Source organism: Rhipicephalus microplus, chromosome 6 (genome assembly GCF_043290135.1).
Source record: "Rhipicephalus microplus isolate Deutch F79 chromosome 6, USDA_Rmic, whole genome shotgun sequence".
Classification (NCBI taxonomy): domain Eukaryota; kingdom Metazoa; phylum Arthropoda; class Arachnida; order Ixodida; family Ixodidae; genus Rhipicephalus; species Rhipicephalus microplus.
The window spans coordinates 174,334,102-174,357,852 of NC_134705.1; the positions used below are offsets into that span (position 1 = coordinate 174,334,102).

Genomic DNA, 23,751 nt, shown 5'->3' on the forward strand with positions numbered 1-23,751 from the left:
CTTATTTTGAAGGTTATCTAGTTCAAATTACGTCATAAACGCCATGTTTAAAATAATTAACTTGGCTTGGCTATTATAAGCTGGGTTTGTGCTTGGCTCGCCGTGAATATACGCAAACGTGTAGAATCGACGCCTTCCTCATAATATGTTGCGCCAAACGCGCCTAAGCGACGCGGATTTCAAGTTTTAACGCGGAAGCTCGGCGTTTTCGCCGAAGTTAGCGCATTTACATCGCCGCAGAAGAAAGGACGATGGATTTCACCGAAGTTTGGAACAACACCCGGTCTACGGTGAGCGTCGCGATCGCCTGTTCGGACGTGGTGGCTTTGAAAGAATTGATTGTCAGCGGCAAACCCGTTGATGTGCAAGACAACCGCGGTTGGCGGCCACTTCACGATGCAGTCGAAGCGGGATGCAGCGTCGAAGTGCTTGACCTCCTGCTTGCCCACGGTCAGTTTTTAAAGACGATAGTTGTTTTCACTTAATATGTACCAACTAGCCCAACATAACGTACTGTTAAGACGACAGTATTTCTTGGGGACCTTCGAAGAAAAAAAAAATTTGGTCTGTCTGTCTGTACGTTTGTCTGTCCGCCCTAAGGATACCTCAAACTGCCAACCCTATCCGCAGCGCCGATCAATATTGCTCAAGGTTTAGCGTTCATATTTGTGCGATGGTCAATTAAAAAAGCAAATATTGCGCATATCTGAGGCGCCATAACAACATGGTTATGTTTTGTATGTCTGCCTTTATACTAGAAGAAGCACACACTAGTAACTCTAAGGACTGTAGCGTTTAACGCGCTACGCTGACAGTGCAACGCGATGCTCAAGAAGGTGTTTGCAACGCTTTGCTACGACGTCATGGTGGTGGCACCTGCCCGTCGCTTTGCATTCTACACCTTATCACCTCCGTGACTGGCGCGCATCTTTCTCCGCGGTCGCGCACGCATTCGTTTTTGAAGATAACTGCCAGATGGCGCTCGTGTCTAACGTGTCTAGATGCGCTTGTTCGCCTCCGTTACACGTGTGGCGGCTTGGGCTAGTCCTTCGTCTCCTTCTTGTCTCTGGCGTCGTTTTGTTCTCGCGCTATAACTGTCGTCCTTTACACGCTCGAGGCACTCTAACGCAGCGCCTTCAAAATACCATTCACAGATTTTCTTACGCAGAACATCAAATAAACGTTTTGTTCACTCTCTCCAGACGCAAGACTATTGTCTTTCGACGACATTTACAGTGTAACATGTAGATTCGGGCCAATTTTTTTCTGGCGGACACTGTCGAACATTTTTCATTACTTCTTGGATCGTGAACTGCATGAGAAATAATGATAGAGGACGAGGAGAATGGATTTGTTGTCATGCTGATCATGTTAAATAAAAAAGCATATATACATTATTAGGCCAGGCATAGCTTGCACTAGTAGCGCAATGTTGAAGGCACATCGGAGCTGATGATGAGTTCATAGCTGAACCTAGTCTTACGAAGCGAAATGTTAAGTTCCAGTCGCGTCTGGCACTGTCGCCTCTCGCCGTTAGGGCCGTACTACTTCGTAGACTACACATGTCGAGTTCAGCAGTCTAGCTTGGCAGTGTGCCATGATTCCCTCTAAACGGCTTCTTTATCGGCAGTGCGAACCTTCAACGCTCTGTCCCCTCCCCCCTTCACGTCAATGTCTGGCGCCCACCAGAACGGAGGGGCGCATGCGCAGTTGGCCGTGACGTCATGCATGGCGCGACTGAGCGGTTGCGCGCAGTGTCCAGGCAGGCGGCTGGTGGAGGAGTAGTGGATGGGCTATCGAAGCATGCGCACAGCTGTGCAACCGGTTGCTACACTCAACAACTTTTCTTAGCATTGAAGCGAAGGCTACAGAGCCAAATCATGTGCATTCTTCAACCATTGAATATAGTTTCACGATAACATCCGGACTTTCAATGTGAAATATAAAAGTTCCTCCTTTACGGGAAACTATTTGAGACAGGACGTAGCACACTCCAGATTTATTTAACTTTACAGCGTTTCGGATGCGCAAGTCCCACCTTTTTACATTCACCTCAAATGCTAAGCGGCATCTGCGTCTGCATGAAATGCTAGTAGTGTGCCTCTGTCACTTTCCACAGCGTTACGAGACACATGCCAAATCAGACTACTTCGCTTAGGGCTACATCTGCAGGAGCTCTGCTCCGGTAGCTTTCCCTTCAATTCCAAGTTTTCGCGGAGTATGGGCAAAGTGAGGTGATGTCATTGCAGCGCAGAGTTCTTTCTTTTTTATTCGTGTTGGACAGATTTCGTCCAGCTTAACCAGCAGTGTTCAAAGCTTTTCTAAAGTATTGATGTGGTTAGCTTATGTCTAGCATTATGTGCCTTCCTATCTACTCTGTTCACCAGTAGAATGTTTTTACAGTATTCACGGTGAGTATGGCTGTGTCCATCACTGAGGGTTTGGAATGGTAAAATAATCTGAAGGCGGCACACAAGTTGTGTAGTGAGTGTTTGGTTGTGCTTACTCCTTGCTTGCCAGGAATCGTTTGCTTTGCAGTAGTTTGTAGTGGTCTTTAACCCTTTCGGTCCTGGCGGTGTCAATTGACACCACCGCACAATATTTCCCCTAGTATCTTGTAAACGTAACCAATACTGCTCATTCTTGGGGCCATAGTTCTTCAATGATCCCCACTGCAATTGACATCAATATTGAAGCACGTTTGTGGAGGTAGCATCCACAAAGAAGAAGAAGCGCGACCGAGGCCTTTCGTGAAGCCGAGGCGCGTAAGTTGAGGCGGGTAAGTGCCATTTTCGGGACGACGTACCGAGGCTCTTTCAGTGAGTGTTAGGCTGAAAAGTAAGGCGTTGGTTTTCATTTTGTGTACATTATTGTTTGGCAGAAAAAAAGAAGCAACTTTTTTCATTTCCCAATCACTGGGCTCTAATTACATAATTTGATGTTATGTTAATTAATCCATGACTCAATTTTTAATTAACCAGTGGCTCAATTTTTTGTTTGTGGTCTTCTGAGGTCCTAACTATGAGAAAAGTACGTACAAAAGGTGTATCCGACCAAAGTAAAGAACCCAGGGCTGAAAGGGTTAAGTAATAATTTTGTAAGCTTCATTCAGCATTCTACTCTTTCAACCAGACATTCTGACCTCTGTCCAAATGTTTGCACTTAAGCCTTATTTTACTGCCTTGTTTCAATGCAAGCGGACACGGATGTCAACTGGTGCACCTTTGAAGGCGAGACAGCACTGCTGCTTGCATGTAAACGGCTGAAAGGAAAGACACTGCTGGACATTGTCAACAAACTAATCGGAAGTGGTGCGGACGCCAACATTGCTGATCACGAAGGCGACTCGCCGCTGCTGGCAGGTGAGTGTTTGCAGTGTCAACTGCTTACTAGGGCTGATAAACCTTATTCAAGCAGAAACTCAGCAGAATAATCTGATGCTCTCTCATTTATTATCCACATTTCTGCAGAACAGGCGCTTGAGTGTGCCCGTACTCGTCGTCATTTTCCAATGTTCCCTTTCATACTCACTGAAAGATTTTGTTGCTGAGCTAGTTGGTTCATAATTATAAACTGCAAAGTGTAAATCAGGTATGGACAAAAACAAACCCGCACACCCGCCCCGCCACAATGGTCTAGTGGCTAAGGTACTCGGCTGCTGACCCGCAGGTCGCGGAATCAAATCCCGGCTGTGGCGGCTGCATTTCCGATGTAGGCGGAAATGGTGTAGGCCCGTGTACTCAGATTTGAATGCACGTTAAAGAACCCCAGGTGGTCGAAATTTCCAGAGCCCTCCACTACGGCGTCTCTCATAATCATATGGTGGTTTTGGGACGTTAAACCCCACAAATCAATCAATCAAACACACAAACCCCTGTACAAATGCTAACTACTTCTGTGCATTTGTCGTGTGCTGTGTGTTCTTTAATGTCCTGTGTGCAGTTTACCGTACTCACCAGGGTTCGCATACTTTGAAACTTTGTTCCACCTGCACTTTTCGGTGTGCACTCATTCTTGTGTTCATTCCTGCCAACTGGAATTTGCCCACATGCGTACTCCTAAAAGGAAAACCATCACCCTCTATTTTGTGGTATAAAGTGTTGTAGCAGATCAATTAATCAATACGAATTGCGCAGCAGCTGCAAGTGTGGGCTTCTGTTGTCAAAATTTCACCCTTATGCTGCAATCTACTACACTCGGTGACAACTTATCTTGACCTTGAAGCGAAGGCTGCAGAGGTAGGGCTTCTGCGCATTCGTGGTGCTTCGCAAGTACTATGTCAGCATGCGGTTGGTTTCGGTTTTCCTCTCTTATATCGTTAAGGTGTTTAAAGAACAAGAACTACAAAATTATGAACGTGATAAACATTTTCATTGTTCACTGTACATTTTAGTGACCTATTATGAGCATATTTTTCTTGGAGAACCAAACAGTGTGTTGCGGCTGGGCACTGACATCACGGATGATGAGAGGGGACCGGCCCAGAGGTCGGTTACTTTGGACAACGGCGGGCTGAAAAGGTGGTGCTGTCTAAAAAATAAAAACAAGAGAAAAACATTATTGTAACTTGCAAAGTGAAAGGTGGCTGTATTTTACCTCTAACTTGCAGCAATTGTTTCAGTCTCATGATAAGTGAAGCAGTATTTACTTCAGCAATGCAAATGAGAAAATGGTCAGTAAACTTGAGTACAATTGTTTTGGCCCGTTAGCAAACGTACGCTTTGGTTCCATAGCTTCCACACGGTTGTTAAGAAAAGTTGTCAAGTAAAGTTGTCGCCGAGTGTTGTCTCCCGTTTAGCTTATATTAGAGCAACAGCCCTAGAAAGGCGTCGGTTCTGGGTTGGAAAATTCTGAACCAGGATGAATTTTTCTTCCACTCTTGTTTTGGGATTCAAAACAGGAGTATTAAACAAATCCTTGAACAGGGAATGTAAGCGGAGCCAATCTTTAATTCATTGCCCCGACAAAGATGAGTCTACTTGTAAAAACTTTGGCTCCAGCAAATGTCAGAGTTCAAGGATTTTTCCATCTCTCCGAACCAACTTCAAGCAATGTAGGAAATTATTCTCGATGATCAGTTATCAGTATCTCTAACTTACTTGCATAAATTAATTAGGTGTACTTCAGTATGTTTTCTGTTTGTTATTAATCGTGGCATTTTGTAGACCACCATGCTGTTGTGTTCTGGACTTAATTTGTCATTTTTATTTTTGACTCTGGACCAAAAACTAGTCTTTCTCAATTATTGGTCCTGACATATGTCAAACCATGATTATGTAAACAAAAAGGAAGCTCTTGGGCATGCAGACAAAATAGATGAAGAGAAAGAACAAAGCAGCCAGTTTTTGTGCCATGAAAACCATCAGACGACAAAACTGTAAGTGTGCGACTGTATGTGATCGAGCATCATCATCATTGCGAGCATCACCACCATGTAGCATAATATTGCAACAGGTATAAGCCGAGCAAGAAGTAGAGGAAAAGGACATGAGTTGGGCAGCCTGCCTATGCCATCATTGCCTGGAGTTCAACCTCGGCCTGTAAATAAACACCATTCAGCTTCAACCGTAACAGTTTTGTGGTGGAGGTGCTGGGTAGTAAACGCGATATTCCGGATGCCGATCAGTGATAGCCACACGAGTGCGTCGATCATATGTCAAGTTGTCTGGAAAAGTCAAGTCGTTTCGGGCTAAGGAACGTCGTTGCTCTCGCTGCTGATCGGATCGATAGTCCGCACCACCAGACAAGGTCGACTATGAGGACACAGCCGATGCAGGCTCATGGGGTTGGTTAAAATCGCAATCATGCCGCTCGACACCTATCAATGTGATGTGTCAGCCGAGCTCCTCGCGGACAAATTGCCTTACAGTTGCTGCAAGGTCTAATTGAAAACTGTAGCTGTCTGCAACACTTGCCACCGTTGCGACGTTCGCTGACCTTCCAAACTTTGGCATGACGTGGCGCAGCTTCCTCAGCAATACCTTTCAGCAAGTGCCCAACTTTGTCCTTTTCGGACATTTGGGGATTCACAGTCCTGCATAACTTGAAGATTGTCTCTATGCACATTGTACAGGTCTCACCAGGCACTTGAGCAAGCTGAAGCAAAGTCTGCTCCGCTCTCTTCCTTCTTGCAGAGGAATCTACGCAGCACTGCGTGATTTCCGTAGTGAAGTGGTCCCAGGTTGTTGATGGTTCTTCGTGGTTCTCGAACCACACCAGTGCAGTGTCAGTCAGAAAGACAGCGACATGCTCTATCTGAGCCGCGGCGTTCCAGCCGTTGCACTTACTCTTACTGATGTGCTTGTAGTGGCCGAGCCGCTCCTCCACGTTCTCGCCAGGTTTTTCTGAGAATGGGGATGGCTTCATATGATGGATCCAGGCACTGATTGTGTACGACAGAGGAGTTGTAGATGGCTGTTGTTCGCCGTTGTTAAACATAGGGAAATCCGGTACTGTTGGAGGCAGTAAGTGAGGCGTCGACTTCGGCAGCGGCTCCGTCGTTTTGGTCGAACTACCCAGCGCCTCTGCCACCCACAAAACTGTTACGGTTGCGGTTGAACGACATTTATTTACAGGGCGAGGTTGACCTCCAGGCAATGATTGCGTTGGCAGGCTGCCCAACTGACGTCCTGTCCTTCTACTTCTTGCTTGGCTCATACCTGTTGCATTCGTAAAAATATCATCATCATTTAACTTTATTTCTCACTCGTCCTCTAGTCACATGACCTGACTGATGACTATTACTACTATTACTGTTACTACTAATACTACTACTACGATGACGACACCGGCACAGGGTAGACTATACTCCACCTCAGAAGTTTCCTTCAGCACTGTGGATGCTACAGGGCCCCTCCGCCAATAGAAAGGGCGATTAGACTCTTCACGTGTATTCATCCCCACTGCGTCATCTGCTAAGTGTCTCCCTGGAACTCACACGTTCAGCGAGCAGACAGCAGCACCTAAAGGATAGAACATGGCTCTATACCACAACGCTGGTGCCCTCTGGCTCCAGTTTATCACGTCGCCGTTGTGCACTCTGTGGGCAAGTTCTAAAGAGACGCTTGATATATGTCATGGTGCTTGATATATGTCATGGTGAATACATTGCCTGGCAGCAATGTATTCATGACTATATTGGGCTATTTCCATGAACAGCTATCAAATTCTTGGCGCATTAGGCTTAGCAGGCGTGAAAAAAAAAAAGAGCTTATCTAATCAACAGAGACCGATCCTACTTGATACTTTGTTCTGGTCATGAGATGGCACTAAGAGATAGCACTAGCTTATTATGTCATTCATTTTTGCTGTGAGCGTCAAGGGCAAGTTCGGGTCGAAGTAGACATTGAGTCAACATGGGCACTACCATGGTGATTTTTTACCTCAGTTACTGACGCTTATTGATACAACACTTGGGAAATGCAATGTGAATGCGATGAAGAATAAACATATTACTTATTGATGTGTAGCAGCAGATGCCAAACAAGGGAAATGTCTCAGCCTTGCCTGTTGAAAAGTAGTTTATCTCTGGAATGTTTTCTTGCACAAGCATTCACAAAAGGCTTGCTTACACCTTGTAGCTTTGGCAGTGCTGAATAGGGATAGTGAGATAGAGAATAAGACAGCTTCATTATGGAAACATGGCAGCATAAGCAAATAGAACATGGAAGGAGCGTTACACAGGCTGTGTCCTGTTTGTTATCACTGCCAAAATTCTATAATGAATTTATGTCGACGTCAACTAGCCCACCTTTCCAACCTTCTGCAAGACAGTTTCCATCTACCTTGACACTTGCAGCGACCCGTGCCGGGGAGACTGACGTCGTGCGCCAGCTTCTGTGCGTCGGCAGGGCAAACGTGAACGTAGGTGACTGTGGTTTCTGGTACCCGTTGCACGCGGCGGCCGAGCGTGGTGACCTGGCCACCCTCAAGTGTCTGGTTGAGCACGGGCGCCTCACCGATCTGGGCGTGCGTGACGAGTGTCGCATAACGCCCATATTTGTCGCTGCTCAGTATGGCCACCTTGACTGCCTCGAGTATCTTCTCCGTGCTGCGACGGCCCAAGGTATGCACATCGCCCACCTCAGGGGTCTTTTGGTTACGGTGCTCCTTGTTAACCCAAGGTTCATGGGATTGAAGACCGGCAGCGGTGGCCACGTTTCGATAGAGACAAAGTGCTAAAGGCCTGTTTGCTTACATTTTTAAGTGCACATTAAGAATCTCAGATGGTCCGTGGCTTTTTTTCAACTCGAGCCAGATTTTGATGCTCAGTTATGCAAAGTCATCGACAAATGTGCCATTAGTGAACAACAAACGCAACACAGCCGAACCCCTTTATAAATGACCCTGATTGTGAAAGACAAGTGTGCCTACTTTGCATCGATACGAAAGGGGTACCCTGCTTATGAGGAACACCTCTCATAAAACACAAGAACTGCTCCTCAGTACATGTCTTTTTTGGAGAGTTTCAACTGTATTAGTGAATGTGATGGGTGTTAAATTAACTATATTTGCTATATTGCAATTAACTGTATTGAAAAATGTGAATGAGCCCCAAAAAATGCATCAGGCCATCATAAAACTTTAAAAGTACTCCTGTAAAAAAAATAATAAGCTTAAGCGTTCCTACAAACATAACTGGCAACTCTGTTACTATAATTGAAAAAGATCGCCACTGTTTGCCCGTCTTGTTTTTTTTTTTTTTTTCCATTTCGTGTGCTTTGTTTTTTCTGCACTCTTCAGGAGAGGACAGACTGATTGATCGCGGCGCCATGGATAAGGCAACGCCTTTGATGATTGCTGCTCAGAATGGCCACCACGAGTGTGTGGAGTTGCTTCTCCGCTACGGTGCCGACCCGAACCGAACCACGAGCGACAACAACACTGGAGTGCATCTTGCTTCACAGTCCAACAGCATCCTGTATGTGTCTCAAGGCGCTCAGATTCAACTGACCCCTTTATTTGTTGAAAATTGGAGACATGCACAGGTGCAGAGTACCCAAGCTAATCGCAGTTAGTGTTTAAAAATATGGCGATGGGCCCTATGATGATGTGGTTGATTATGTGGTGTTGACGACTGTGCAGAGGAAGTCACACTAGTTTTGTGTGCTGATCGATTGCCGAATTAGGTAAGCTTAATTAGCAAACTTTTCAAGCAATGAAGCTAGGCAAAAAAATTCCACTGAGAAAGTTGAAGATTGGTACGCAAAATGTCCAATGGGGCAGTCTTTAACTTTCTGTCTGTCAAAGGGGCCCTGAAACACTTTTTCAAGTAACCATAGAATGAATTCACTAGAATGGCTTGTTGCCTCACGAATTCAACGCCGCAAAAATTTAAGAATCTGACCAGTACGAGCGGAGGTACAAAAATTTGTCGCACGCTGCAATCACATTTTCTCTTTTCTCGTCCCGATGAAAGCACTGGAGGCTAAGCAGGGAGGGATAACACGGGCAAAGAAAATACGTCACGCATGCCTTGTGGCCTTGAGCACTCTTTTTTTTGTTCGAATACGCGGCTTTTTTAATGTGATCGCACGCGCATGTGTGGACAAGTTGTGGCGTCCCTCGGCGATCCCTGTAATGACAGAACGCGCCATGTCCAAATCAGCCAATGGCTCATAGAAGCGCTCTTAGGACTGATTTTTGAGCTTCTTCCATCATTTGTTGAGAGAAGAGAAAGCAATTTTTAGCTGACTTTGATCATTTATTTGTGAATTCCAGGCTGCGTGCTGCTCTATAATATTTGGCTGGCGTGTTCTTGGGAGTGTCTACTACCTGCTGACAGCGTTTTCTGACCATGCTCAAAAAGTGTTGCAGGGCCCCTTACAGGACCACTCACCAGGCTCCATAACAAATTATAGTTAGACCGTGGCAGCTTTTGTGTGTCCGACGAAGAGCATTGTGCGATAAAAAAAAACTTTCGTTTGGTTTAATATGAGCTGAGAAAACTTCTAGTTTGAAGCGGTGCAAAGAATGATTTGACGAGGCGAGCTCGAAACCCTTGCCGCTCGCCCCGTGTGGCCTTTGCAAGCCAGATAGATCTCTTCCTTATTCTCTTCGGCATCCAAGCAAACGTTCCTGTGCACATGACGTCCCCGAGCAAACCGAACCCCTGAAAACGGGAGTAGTGTTTTGTTGACCAGCGTTATTTTGCGGTCTACTGCCCGTTTCTGAGGGATGGATGTCTCAGCGCGCGTTCATTTGGAAACCCTGTCTTAGATGCAGTAAAATAGATGAGCGTATTGAGGGCTCGAACGCGCAGGACCATTCATTTCGTTTCCAGGGCTGGTGTCTACTCGATGGGCTAACCACGAGGACACGAATGCATGCGAATTGCAGGCACATTCGCCCTGCATCTCCTTGCAATTTACGGGAGGGGGGGGGAGAATTAACAGGACGCACACATTCTCTTTGTATCTGTAAATATTTATCTCAAGTTTTATTCATCAATTCAAGAAACAAATTACACAAACTATTCATGTCATATGAAATAATTTTTGCCATGTCACATGCTACTGGCGGCCACGTCAGAGTACAATTGTCTATGTAGACGATGCATGTCACAGCACTGCCATTTACGCAGGGCAATTCCTTTGTCTACGTCATGTTCTCGTTCTCTGGGTGCGTACCCGTGAAAGCAAAAGAAAGCAGCTTTCATCTTGAAATTCGACCCATTTCCACAGTGCGCAGCGTTGCGAATTTTGGCGGACGTGATTGTGAATGCCCCATGTATGCATTGCGCTCGTTAGCTCAAAATTGTCAAACCTAGCGCGTGGTCCTTTAAGCTCTACAGGTGCCCCGCCGCGGTGGTCTAGTGGCTAAGGTACTCGGCTGCTGACCCGCAGGTCGCGGGTTCAAATCCCGGCTGCGGCGGCTGCATTTCCGATGGAGGCGGAAATGTTGTAGGCCCGTGTGCTCAGATTTGGGTGCACGTTAAAGAACCCCAGGTGGTCGAAATTTCCGGAGCCCTCCACTACGGCGTCTCTCATAATCATATGGTGGTTTTGGGACGTTACACCCCACATCAATCAAATCAAGCTCTACAGGTGCCCGGGAAGTACGAAAACATACCATGTGACATGCCTGCTTGCGTGCCGCAATTGCAGCACCCTCTTGCTTGCTAATCTTGCCAGCACATTATCGTGCCTCACAAATGTTTCTCAGTTGACATCTCTAGTGAGTGTCTGTTGATGCTGGCTTCCATACACTATAGGGCTGTCTCAGGCTGCGATGTTTTTCTTACAGCTGCCTGAGGCTTCTGCTTGGTGCCATAGACGTGAAAAGGCTCCTCGAGAATTGTTTGCAGCCCTTCCAGAGGGAGAATGCTGCCTCATCCAATGGAGCCAATGAATATGAGCCCATGATTTCTCCTCTGCACATAGCCATCGAATGGTCCAGGTAAGTTAAGGCGCACCTTGTCAGTTGATAAAGGAAGCTCTTGTTTTAGGAGCACATTTCTTCTTTTAGAGTGGATTTTCACAAATCTTTCACAGCTTATGCATATTTACGTGTTGATTCTAAATGTGCAGATATTTTGCTAATAGAACAATAGAATAATAGAATAATTAGGAGAAAAAAATTTTTTTAGCTTTTATATTTACGAGGCCAATCGGCGTATCACAGCAATCTAGAATGTAAACTGCGTATTTAAGCAAGAATAGAGCCTCTAAGTCAGTTTGAACGAAAGTTATGTCATGTTGAATTCAAGTCAGTGAAATTCCAGCTTCACATCGACTCACTCGCATATGGTCAACTTTGGCCAACTTTTGGCCGAATGGGTTGTCATAGTATATGGTGCGCGCGGGTTGAAATGTGCAAAAACAAAACAGTACGCCGTGCGGTGGCGACTTGTGTGGCCTTTTGAATGTGTGCGCCGTGCGGGGGCGGATCACGTATGTGCCGTGCGGTGGCGAAGAGGACGGCGATCGTGTGTGCGGCATGTCTCGAGACAGCGTGGGCCGTGCACGAGAGTCGGAATTGCAAGGCTGGGCTCTCCTTCGCTGGGCGTCCGGTCCATCGGAGAACCCGAAGCCCTACCTCCTGCTGCCTCGACTTAGAGCGCTCCCGCCTGTTCCGCTACGAGGAGGTCGGGCCAGGGAACGTGCACGAAGGCGGGCCAAGGTCTTGACGCTGTGGGCAGACGGGCGCACTCGGGGTTCGGCCCACGAGCACACACAGGCCGAGGGCGTCCACCGTGGAGCGGGTCCCTTGGGCGCAGAGTCCCGGCATCAACAGCCACAGAATGGACCTTCTTGACTTCACGGGGCCAGACCAAACACCGAGCTATGGCATCGGACAGATGGTCTACGCACGGCGCTTTCAACTCGGCAACTTCATCAACTCCGACAACAAACTGTACGCTACTGCTTGACTATTTCGCGTAACAGCCCTCATGTCAAATTTAACTGTTTTTCTCTATTCGTTGAGTCCTGTCGTGTCTGTAAAGGTGTCTTACGCGTGTTTTTCCACCTGCATGCTGCGTTATTCTTTCTGGAGCGAATCTTGAACCCACGTTAACATCACACTTGTTTCACCGCATACATTTATCGTACCAGATCATAGTGATATATGTACTGATTTGTTTTGCAACTCTTGCAGTTCAGAAGAAAGTCTTGCCCAAACAAGATAAGATGGTTTTTATATTTTAAGAACTGTATATTGTACTATAAATACATACTATACTAGAAAAATAATTGCACATTCAGAATCAGCACAGAACAATACACTAATTCTTAAAGGTTCATGAAGATCTACCAAGAGACAAAAAAACATGTTTCTGATCAAAGTCTCTCCTCAATGTTGAAACTGACAAGACTTTGGGAGCAAGCCTTATTCAGGCTTGGTTATGTCAACACAATGTGGTTTGATAACATTGCAAAGAATGCTGGTCTCACTGTTTAACAGCCGCTGACAAAAAGCTGCTCAAAGTGCATCTAGTGTTCCCTCTCGCGCAGCCACGACTGCCTGCGGGAGTTGATCAAAGTTGGCTTCGACCCGAACACCTACCTGCTGCGAGTGACTGAACCAATCGAACAGCTGCATCGGCAGTCGCATCCGCGGTACCACTCTGCCCTGTCATACGCGGCATTGCAGGGTTTCACGGCTACCGTCCGGATTCTCCTTGAAGCAGGCGCTAGTCCCAACCACATCAGCAACAAGTGTGTCAGCCCCCTCGCATGTGGTATGATGGCGGCGTGGCTACGTTACGTTTTGAATCAGTCGAGTGGTGTTTGGTAGTGTCGGATGGTCGATTTCAATGTGATATCACGAAGGTTCCTTAAGTAATGGGAGGAGTCATTTCAGTTTTGCAATCTTTTACTTCAGAGACATTCGAAGCATTTTAGCTAACGTGGGCGAATATTTTATTCGAATATACTTCGGTACAAGCTTTGACAGCCAAAAATGTATTAAAGTTGAGCCCCCTCAAGTGCTCGTAAATGAAATGTCAATGAAATCTACTGTGACAGGACATCATGATTCACTGACTCGATCCGTTCCGTAGCAGCCCCTTGTGGAGTGAGCCAGAAGGAACAATTGCCAGTGCGATAGCTGCATCTAATAATTTTAATGGCATTCATTAGAGCTGCAGCTACAGCTCTGAAAAAACAATAAATAAACATTCACACAAGCTTTTTTTTTTTTTGACACCCCTTCCTTCCCTTCGCCCCCCACCACTTTATGAATGTTTCGCTTGCAGCCGCAAGTTCGCAGGTATGCATATTTGATTGTTTCATGACAACAGAAGTTAGTACGTTGCACAGAGTCATATTTATGAGAACTTTTGATAATTCAAATAAAATCTTCATCTCCCATTGAGTTTCAATTATTGAGAGCCTACTGTGTTTCTCACTCATGTTGCTGTCGCATGACTGCATGTCGATTTTATCATTTATGGTTAGCTTTGACGATAGCACTACAGGCAAAGTGACTAGCATTTTTAAATGCGAGTCTGTGTCTGCAATCGGATAAGGCTGCCTTCGCTATCTGTGAAATGTGACCGACGTCAGCGCGAACTTTGTTGCAGTCATCCTTTAGTCGGTTGACGGTTATCTATTTGCAGCTCTGCTGGTGCCAAGTTCGCAACTTATGAGAGTCCTCATTGATGCTGGTGGCGACCTGAATCGTCTCAACCACACCGTCAGCCGAGGGAACCCATGCCTGCAGGTGGCCGTCAGTGGTGAAGACATGCTTCTACGAGTCTTGCGAATGGGACTCGATCCAGTTCTGGGCTTGTGTGACGAAACCAGCTATTTTAAGTTGGCTTGGTAAGATGTGTGATTCACGTCCTAGACATTCTGTCCGAGAGTTAGTACTTTTGTTGGCAATTGTTGCTGGCTAGATGTATCTCTAAAACTTCTAGAATCTTGTTAAGTGAAACCTCAAGGGACAAGAAGAAAAGCGCTTTTATTTTAGAATTACGTATAGAGTTGCAGCATTATCTGGCGTAAACTCTCTTAACATTTCTATATATCAAGCGTAAAGAATTAAATGTCTCGGGTAGCATGACCCGTCGTATGGGGCCTGCTTGATGGCTTCTGAATAGATTGCGCCTTCCAATTTTGTTTCAAGGAGAGGCTTGTGCTGTATTTAAAAAAAAGTCACAGTTTTGCCACTGGGGTGAAGCGATAAATGCGATAGCAAGAAATTAGAATACCACATGAAAAGTAACAAGCAGCTCGATACTTTTAGCATGCCGCCGCAGCACACAGAAGGACGCTAGAAAAGAATGCATAGGTACACACAAGACGAGTGCGAAATGAGAACTGTCATAGTTAAATGTGTTTGTGTTTGAGGAACGCGCTGTAAATGTCCGCAATGCAGACGCCGTCGCTGTTTTATTTTCATTTTCTATCGAACTGTGGCGAGTCGAGTGACCCCTCTGCGTCTCCAGCCACACAATGGCGTCTCATGCCAAGTGGGCTCCGTGTTCTTCTTTTTTCTCTTCTATGTCGCGAGTGGCACAGAAGGGGGCCACTTTTCTCGTGCACGTCTCAAGGGTAGTTTTCGATTCGAAAGAAAATGTTAAAAGTGGCGATTATAGAAAATACGCTCAAGTTGTTCCGAGGTCTGCGTTGTATCACCTACGCAACGATGGCGCGTGGACATTTTGGCCAGCGCAGCCGGCTGTGCTGCAAGGGGTCACTTGTTTGAATCCCCGATATGTTGCTTTAGAATTGCTTTAGAATTTTTTCTGCTGATCTATTTTTTATGCCTTTTTTTCACTTATCTAAGCATGTCTGCATATCCGGGACACAATGGCGATGGCAGAAAACGGCCGAGAGTGTCCATATAATTGCTAATGCAATAAAAAAAGATTGCAGCTCTTATTGTTTCATTCAGTGGCCACTGGCCATATAACATGCAGTCGTGCAGGGCAAGTCTCCATCACAGTATATCAGAGTCAGCTTTATAGCTAAGAGACTGGTGTCAAAGGAATATACTTCAGTTCGTTTTTATTTTGGGACAAATGTTTTAAATATTGCTTCTCTCGTTTCCTTCACAGAGAGCTGAAAGATTTTCAGTTCCAATAGGCAAAAGTTTAGTTTGATATTTATACACATCATCTCTGGCCTCACCATTTGTAAAATAGTTAAATTTTTTTTTCTTGCAGCTGCATTTTTCACTATAAGAAGACGGAACAACATGCGCTGAATGTTCTAGAAACAATGCGTTACTTCGTGACAAGTCCATCAGTACTACAGAACCTTGTCAAGAGTTGCATCAACGTTGGCCCTCTGTGGTGCCCGCTAAACGAGGAACGTTGGTCAGCCATGGTAGAATCTTTAGGCAAGTATATTTCCAAGATTAAGAATGTGTAATTGCTCACACAGAAGTATCTTGTGTACAAATTTACTTTTAAACCAAAGCTTTTGTTCATTTTTTGTGTTGAGGTTGTGCAAAATGAGGTGGCGCATGGCCATCTGGTCATGCATCAGGTCACTGACTAACGATTAGTTTCTACAGCATGTACAGTACTCATAAAATGAAACACGAAATTTTAGAGCTGAGCAACGCTCGTGCTGTTATTCAGAGCATTTCCGGTTCATGCCATACCGGGGTGATTTTGACTATAATACACACGTCAGAACCAACATTACCTTTAGCGGTAAGATTTGCAGTGATATTACTTGGTTGTCAAGAGCGATTGCTCAAAGATGTTTACCAACAAAATGATGACTGGTTTCAATTCGTGAGTACAGTATAAAGTGGAGTTGAAGTGGGGATCAGATTTGAGAGGGCATTACGTACACTAACTTCGTGGGTGCTGGCTGCTCACTGCTGTGATGCTTGATAATCTAGTATCCTATAAACATTACGACCGAGGACACCAGAGAATGTTATGTTACAATGAGTGCATGTGTTAATACGTATACAAATACAACAAAGCCAAGGCAGCTACTTAGTTAAGAAAAGATAACAAAACGTGTTTTGACTAGAACAGGACGTTCCTGAGTATGCTGAAGGTGCTGTTTAGGATGCGAGTGCTTATTGGGTCATAAACACAAAGTGGAGCTGTGTCAACTGGTATTGAGGAGCATGTTAAGAGTGCAGTGAAGGTTTCCCAACAGGCACAGCTTGGAGAAGCATGTTTACAAACTTAGGAATAAGTTGGGAGGCACTCTGCCTCCATATTGAATTACGATTGGTAATGGGAAACATAAATGTCGCACCTTTAATATCTCTGCTTGAAGTAGTTTTCTTTTTTAATTATTGCAGTGTTATATTTCTCAGAAGCCCTTTACTCATTACAAGGCATTTTCGTGACAATGAGCCGAAGATAATCTAGGTTGTCTTTTAATCAAAGTGCTGATGCCAACGATGAAGCTTATCCATAATCCTTTGTTAAAGTGAAGGTGCAAAAACTATGCGAGTTCTGAGAAACAAAAAGTGGTAAACTGGATAGGAGAGAAGAGGGAAAAGCGGCCTTTGTTCTTCCATTTTCCGGCTGTCGGTGACTGCTACCCACAGGGAGAGTGACTAATGAAACTAAATGAATCACTTGTTAATTTATTATTAAGTGTGAAGAACTTTAAGGGCCTGACTTGTCATCCATCTTGAGATCTCATGTTAAGTGGGACCATGCTCGTAATTAAGTAGTCGATACATACCTTAAACAGGGCTAGCGACGCTCAAAACTGGGTGAAACCAGAACAAGCGAAGTCTAAAATAATACAATTAGCAGAATAACTAAACAGTAATCAATTTTTAACTTGAAATTGCCAAAAGTGATTCAAAAACATGTGTTTGACTCCTGAAACGCGCGAGGGAGAGTGCCACCGCCTTGAAGAAATGGAGCTTGAAAAGCTCCATTTCTTCTCCTGCCGTTGCTTCTCCAATGCCTTTGTCGCTACATCCAAAGGGGAACGCAACCTTGCGGAACTCGCTGCGGACGACACGTATGTCAACTTCCGTAACAAGCAGGAAGTCGACAAAGTGCAACAATAGGTAGCGCGCACGTTGTGCGTCGAGCTTGTGAACCTCCCCAAATAGATTCTGCTTGTGGGGGGGGGGGGGGGGGGGGGGAACTACCTATTCACTTCACAGATGGGCGTCATCGAGGGATCTGTAAACGGAGCAGTGGTAACCCTATGAATGGAAACTGCTGGATGCCCGTGCTACAGACTTCCTCAGGTTTCACAGGGATGGAGTGGCATTTAGTGTAGGATTCAAAAACTACACCAATCGTTACAAAAGTTTTTTCTTGATCGGCAATTGCTACTAATGATTAATGGATGGTACGATCACTCTAGGCATTGTCAGATGTAACAGTGCAAGGCTTCTTGTGCATAATACTGCACGAGCTCTCACATTACCGCTTCACATTATAAAGGAAACTGCAGCTTTTTTTTGTATATTCTGTTACAATAAAAAAAAAAGTCATAGCTCGGGCCGTGGAACTGCGGCGAACTTGCCCTTCACCGGTTAACAACGGTTGTGCTGGCTGGTTTCCACTTGAACCATGTTTTTTTTTCCCAGTTACTATCAACACTTCGTGTTGAGAGAGTAATAGTCCATCGTTACAACATCAGACATTACATCAGGCTGAGTATCAATGTCAGAATCTCTGGTGAAATTTACCAGGACAGCTTGAAACCAGCGACACTAACATGTGTTTGTATGGGAAGGTTAACCATCTGAAACACTCTAGAAGTGCTTCGCATCACAGAAATCAGTAAGCGCTTCTGGATGGAGCAGTTACGCAATTTCTCTGTGAAACAGACGGTGATGGCTGTTTGCCGAACTGGCGTATTTCCTTGGGGTGTAATTGACTATAGTGTGCAGGCACATCAATGTCGTGAGCCTAATCACTGGTCACGTCTCTTTTCGACAGAGTCCCCTTTGAAGTTGAAGTGCCTCTGTCGAGTGGCCCTGCGCAAATGGATGCACAACATTCACGGTCACTACTTTGAGGAGCGTATTCCAGAGATGAACATTCCACCGGCCATGCTGAACTTTATTTTGTACAGGGACATGTGGGACATAGATTCTGCTCTATTCTAGATTCAGAGCTTTATTTTTTACAGAGACCTGGGGAGCATAGATTCTGCTCTATTGTAGATTACATGTTTTGTAATAATGTAAGATTGTATTTATGTATATGCGCAATAAATGTTGTGCACATAATATTTTGTTTTCCCTATGCATCTCAAGCTGTTCTTGATGCAAATGACATTTTTGCGCAATAAAAAGAATGTCTAAATGTACCTCGCATAAGGCACACTTACCCTACAGCATTGAACCGTTCGTCATATAAAAGGTCACAGCAGAAAATTCAAGGACTGATGTTTTAAGAAATTTTGCTTCAAAAATATTCAATAAATTTAGGAATGGAAGAAAAATGGCCATTACAGCATGGTAATCTGCGTACTGCTTACTGTAAAGAAAGGTAAGTCTAAAATCACAAGTGTGGAAACGCTGAAGGAATAGAAACTTAGAAAAGAGCCGATGGCGATGTAACCATGAATGCAATAAAGGCAAGTTGACGCACTTCTTCAGCTTCCTTGATTGCACTGTAGTTCTTAGCAGACTTCCATAACACTGTCCTCAATCATTCTTTCCCCCTTAAAAGCTGCTTCTTATTTCCATTATGCGATTTCCTAATCACACCTTGGTTCAGTTAGAAAACTTCCAGGTGCACAATGCAGTCTTCATTTAAGCATTTTGTAATGTTATTTTCACCTCTGTGCCTATGCAAGTGTGCGTACTGGCCGTCGCAGCCAATTCGGACCAAGATTATTAAAAACCACACGCTCTAGGGAATTTCTACCTGTTGTTTATCAATTGTAGTCATCCATGCTTTCCACCTGTACTACTTAACTCAATTAGCAATTTGTGTCATGTGACAGAAGGATGGACAGGCACACAGTCCTCCCATTGAGAGGGCACAGAAAGTTCAAAGGTTAAGCCAGCTTCAAACTACAGTAGTGCCAAGCTACTGAGCTGGGCAGCTTGCCTTGTTTCTCTTTATTTCTGCCTTATTATTACTTTTAATTTTTTTCTATTTCTTCTTTATTTATTATATCTTTATTTATATATGTTGTTTCTTATGTTTGTTGTCTTCTTTTTCGACTGCGTTTCCTTCCGTAACTCAGTCTTTTTTGTGTGTCTCTTTATCCCTGTCTACCTCTGCATTTTTTCTATTTCTCCGTTTGTGTACTTGTTCGATGTCCATCAAAGTTAATGCATTCTACGGCAGAAAAAAAAATTGGTACGTTTTCTTCGAGCGAAGCAGATGAGGGTGAAGAGAGCGCGTGCCGATTCACGATGGTGATCATTTTTGTTTTCAGCTAACAAAGTTTATTGGCGGGGCATCTTACACCTTTCCAGAATTATCCAGCGTCCCGAATGTTCCCATGGAAGGCGCGCTTCATCAACAAGGAGACGCCTGTTTCACAACAATGGGATACTGAACAAGATGTCGATATCCACGTGTCTGCTCTCTGTTTCTACTGCTCTGCTTTTTCCGATTTCGACATTTTGTGGCTTTTGTAGTTAACTAAGTACCAACTTGCCCAACAAGCAACTCTCCTGAACTGAACAAAATGTTTTCCACCTATACTTTTCTCCAAATTGAAAGACTGGGTGTTAAAACCGATAAATACAACCTCCATTTCGAGCGGAAACTATAGGAAATAAGAAACTTGGCCAGTTTTTCACAAACCGTCGCGTCTAGCGGCCCCGCTGTGAACTAAACGAGGAGACGTTACTCTCGCCGGAAGCGGGCATCGCAACCATGCCAGCCGTCGCCTGCGTCTCTCGACGCGCGCTCAGCTCCCACTACGTTTTCCAGACTGCGAACAATGCTGTTCGGTGTGAAGTAGGGATCGGAGGCGCTCACATGAAGGCTTCCTAAAGGCCTGACCACAAGTGCGCGTTGCAGCGTGTCGGCGCGTGCACATGGCCTTCTGATGCGGCCCCGCGCCCTGTCACTATGGAGAAGGGGGGCGCGAGGCTACGCGAGACTGCGCTACCCTCTCCCTCCGCAGTGAGAGGCCGCGGCGCTGTAGGTCAAAAGGCCAAGCGCTGACAGGCTGCAACACGTGCGCGCCAGGGCTTTTCTGTAAGAGTATAAAACGAGAGGTAGAGAAAAAGAAGAGCAGGAACACGTTGCACCCTGCAAACGCGCCTGGGAGAATTTGACGTCACTGCCCGCGCGCCGCCGCTGTGCGCTGACAATCCACCAAAACTACAAGCAACTGTTGAAAATTCGGGAAGTCGAGCCTGTTTAATCGGAACAGTGCCGTCTTCCGAGTAGAGTTCTGATGCCTTCATCAGCTTTTTTTTCTTTTCAATTATTTGTTCAGTACACCTTCGAGTTTTTACTTCCCTTTCCCGCCCCCTTGCTACACTACAAGCCTATTGTACTCTATGCAACTGTGCCCAGGTAGCCTAGTGGGTAGGACGTTCGCCATGTGACCGAGAGTTCACGGGTTCGAATCACGCCTCGTGAAGAATGTCATTCTGGTAGGATATGGGCAGGCCTTTCTCTTTTACAACTTTCCCGTCTTTCTCCCTCACTCTGCACTTCCTATCTCGCCGATTACGTTATGACAGGCCACGCCGTCGTACGCTTTGCTCAATTTCTGTGCCACACTCCCCTGTACAATGATAGTTTCGTGGCAGGGTCGACGTAGGTTCAACATTTGCGTCACACCTTGCAACCTGGCAATAAAGGGAAAGCTACGGGGGCGGAGCTATTGCACGTGTACTCCGCCGCGAAGTAGCCCGGTTCGGCTCGCGTTTCGAATGACGGCTGTGTTCGAATAATGCCGCCGCATAGAATTTGCTACGTCTGCTTACACATTGTGAGTGAAATTCGTCAAGCTCATTTGGTGAGCCGTCTAAAATAGCTGAAGGGCGATGACCGCTCACGTATAAGGCCAAGACGATGTTTTGACTGGGGTGAAGGTATAAATCGCGCCCCACCCATAAATGCGAAATGACAGTTTATAAAATAAAGCAAATAAATATCTTCTTGGTGTGTGCGTCTCAGCATCTCGCAAAAAATTGTTGTTTTTATGATGTTCAAGCGGAGAACTCGGACTCAATTGTGGGACTATATTATTCAGCGGTGGCACACGCCCGCTTTGGCTCCGTAGCTTTCTCTTCATAGCCAAGAAAGGTTGCCCTGTCCGCGAGTACAGTATGCGTATTTTCCGAGCTAAAGGTTTCCTGGTAAGTTGGCTTCACCACTACGAATGCCGGAAAGCAGTCGAAAAAGTTGGGGCCCTTATCACCCATGATAAGGCTTAACTTTTGTCTGACGTCACACCCTGCAAAGAGGCGCTCTCTATACGCATTTTCCGAGCTAAAGGTTTCCTGCTAAGTTGGCTTCACCACAACGAATGCCGAATAGCGGTAAAAAAAATTGGGGCCCTTATCACCAATGATAAGGCTCAACTTAATTTTGTCTGACGTCATACCGTGCAAAGAGGTGCCCTATATGCGCAATTTTCCGAGCTAATGGTTCCCCGATAAGTTGGCTTCACCGCTACGAAGGCCGGAAAGCAGTCGAAAAAGTTGAGGCCCTTATCACCTGTGATAAGGCCCAAGTTTTATCTGACGTCACACCCTGCAAAGACGCGCCTTCTATGCGTATTTTCCGAGCTAAAGGTTCCCTGATAAGCTGGCTTCACCGCAGTAGATGGTCGGAACTAGCGAAAAAAGTTGAAGCCCTTATCATCGCTGATAAGGCTCAACTTTTGTCTGACGTCACACCTTGCAACGATGTGCCCAGTTTGCGTGTTCCCGAGCTAAAGTTTCCCTGAAAAGTTGGTTTTCCCGCAGTGGATGTTCGACACCACCGAAAAAAGTTGAGGCACTTATCACCCCTGATAAGGCTTAACTTTAGTGTGACGTCACCCCTCGCCATGGTGTAACCATTGCGGGGAAGCCAACGCACCAGGGGCATTTTAGGTCAAAACAAACGCATAGGACGCCCCCTTGGCAAAATGTGACGTCAGACAAAAGTCGAGCCTTATCAGGAGTGATAAAGGCCCCAACTTTTCGACGGCTTTTCTACATTCGTTGGGGTGAAGCCAATTTTTCAGGGAACCTTTAGCACGAGAAATACTCATACGGGGTGCATCGTTGCGAGGACTGACGTCAGACAAAAGCTGAGCCTTATCAGCGATGATAAGGGCTTCAACTTTTTTCGCTAGTTTCTACCATCTACTGCGGTGAAGCCAACTTATCAGAGAATCTTTAGCTCAGAAAATACGCATAGAAGGCGCCTCTTTGCAGGGTGTGACGTCAGACAAAACTTGGTCCTTATCACAGGCGATAAGGGCCTTAACTTTTCCGACTGCTTTCCGGCCTTCCTAGCGTAGAAGGCAACCTACCGGGGGAACCGTTAGCTCGGAAAACACGCATATAGGACACCTCTTTGCACTGTTGACGTCAGACAAAAGTTGAGCCTTATCATGGGTGATAAGGGCCCCAACTTTTTTTACCGCTTTTCGGCATTCGTTGCGGTGAAGGCAACTTAGCAGGAAACTTTTAGATTGGAAAATACGCATAGAGGGCGCCTCTTCGCAGGGTGTAACGTCAGACAAAACTTGAGCCTTATCATGGGTGATAAGGGCCCAAACTTTTTTTACCGCTTTTCGGCAATCGTTGCGGTGAAGCCAACTTACCAGGAAACCTTTGGCTCGGAAAATAGCGTTCTATACTTGCGGACTACTTTTCTAGGCAATGAAGGGAAGGCTACGGAACCAAAGCGGCCTGTGCCACCGCTGATTAAGCCCCTCAATTGCATCCGTGTTTTTCGCGTGATCATATAGCAAAACATAATTTTCTACGAGATGCTGTTTAAAAAAAGACGCACGCGCAAAGGAAATATTCATATTTGTTTTACCTTATATAGTGTCATTTCGCGTTTTTGGAGGTCGGACATTTTACGTGCACCACACTGTCAAAATGACACCTTCGTCTATAGGTGAGAGCTTGTCGCACTCCAGCTAATTAGATGACTCACCGAAGGAGCTTGTGACTAATTTCACTCACAAATGGCTGAGTAAGCAGAGGCAGCAGATTATATGCAGTAGCATTATTCGAACACGGCCGTCATTAGAAACGCGAGCTGAAACGTAGCAGAGGAGTACACGTGCAGTAGCTCCTATGCCCTCGTAGCTTTCCGTTCATTGCCAGCTTGGAAGGTGTGACGACAAAAGTCAAACTATTATTTTATTATGGGTGATAAGGACATGGACTTGCCGGTCGTAAAGCGTCCACACTGCCACGAAACTATCA

General features: G+C 45.5%; 1 protein-coding gene across 2 annotated transcripts; it reads left to right on the plus strand.

The window, feature by feature from the left end:
* The first annotated feature begins 102 nt into the window (after positions 1–102).
* On the plus strand, positions 103–18,624 carry LOC119167125 (ankyrin repeat and SOCS box protein 3-like). 2 transcript variants are annotated; one of them, XM_075867034.1, is made up of 9 exons: positions 105–450; positions 3,198–3,362; positions 7,799–8,065; positions 8,743–8,920; positions 11,245–11,397; positions 12,954–13,180; positions 14,060–14,264; positions 15,611–15,786; positions 18,332–18,624. In XM_075867034.1, exons 1-9 carry the CDS (start codon positions 252–254, stop codon positions 18,499–18,501), a joined length of 1,740 nt encoding a protein of 579 aa, XP_075723149.1. In that variant the 5' UTR covers positions 105–251; the 3' UTR covers positions 18,502–18,624. The 2 variants fall into 2 exon arrangements, with proteins under 2 accessions (XP_075723150.1, XP_075723149.1); XM_075867035.1 differs by lacking the exon at positions 7,799–8,065 and having other exon boundaries at positions 103–450.
* The last annotated feature ends 5,127 nt before the right edge of the window (positions 18,625–23,751 follow it).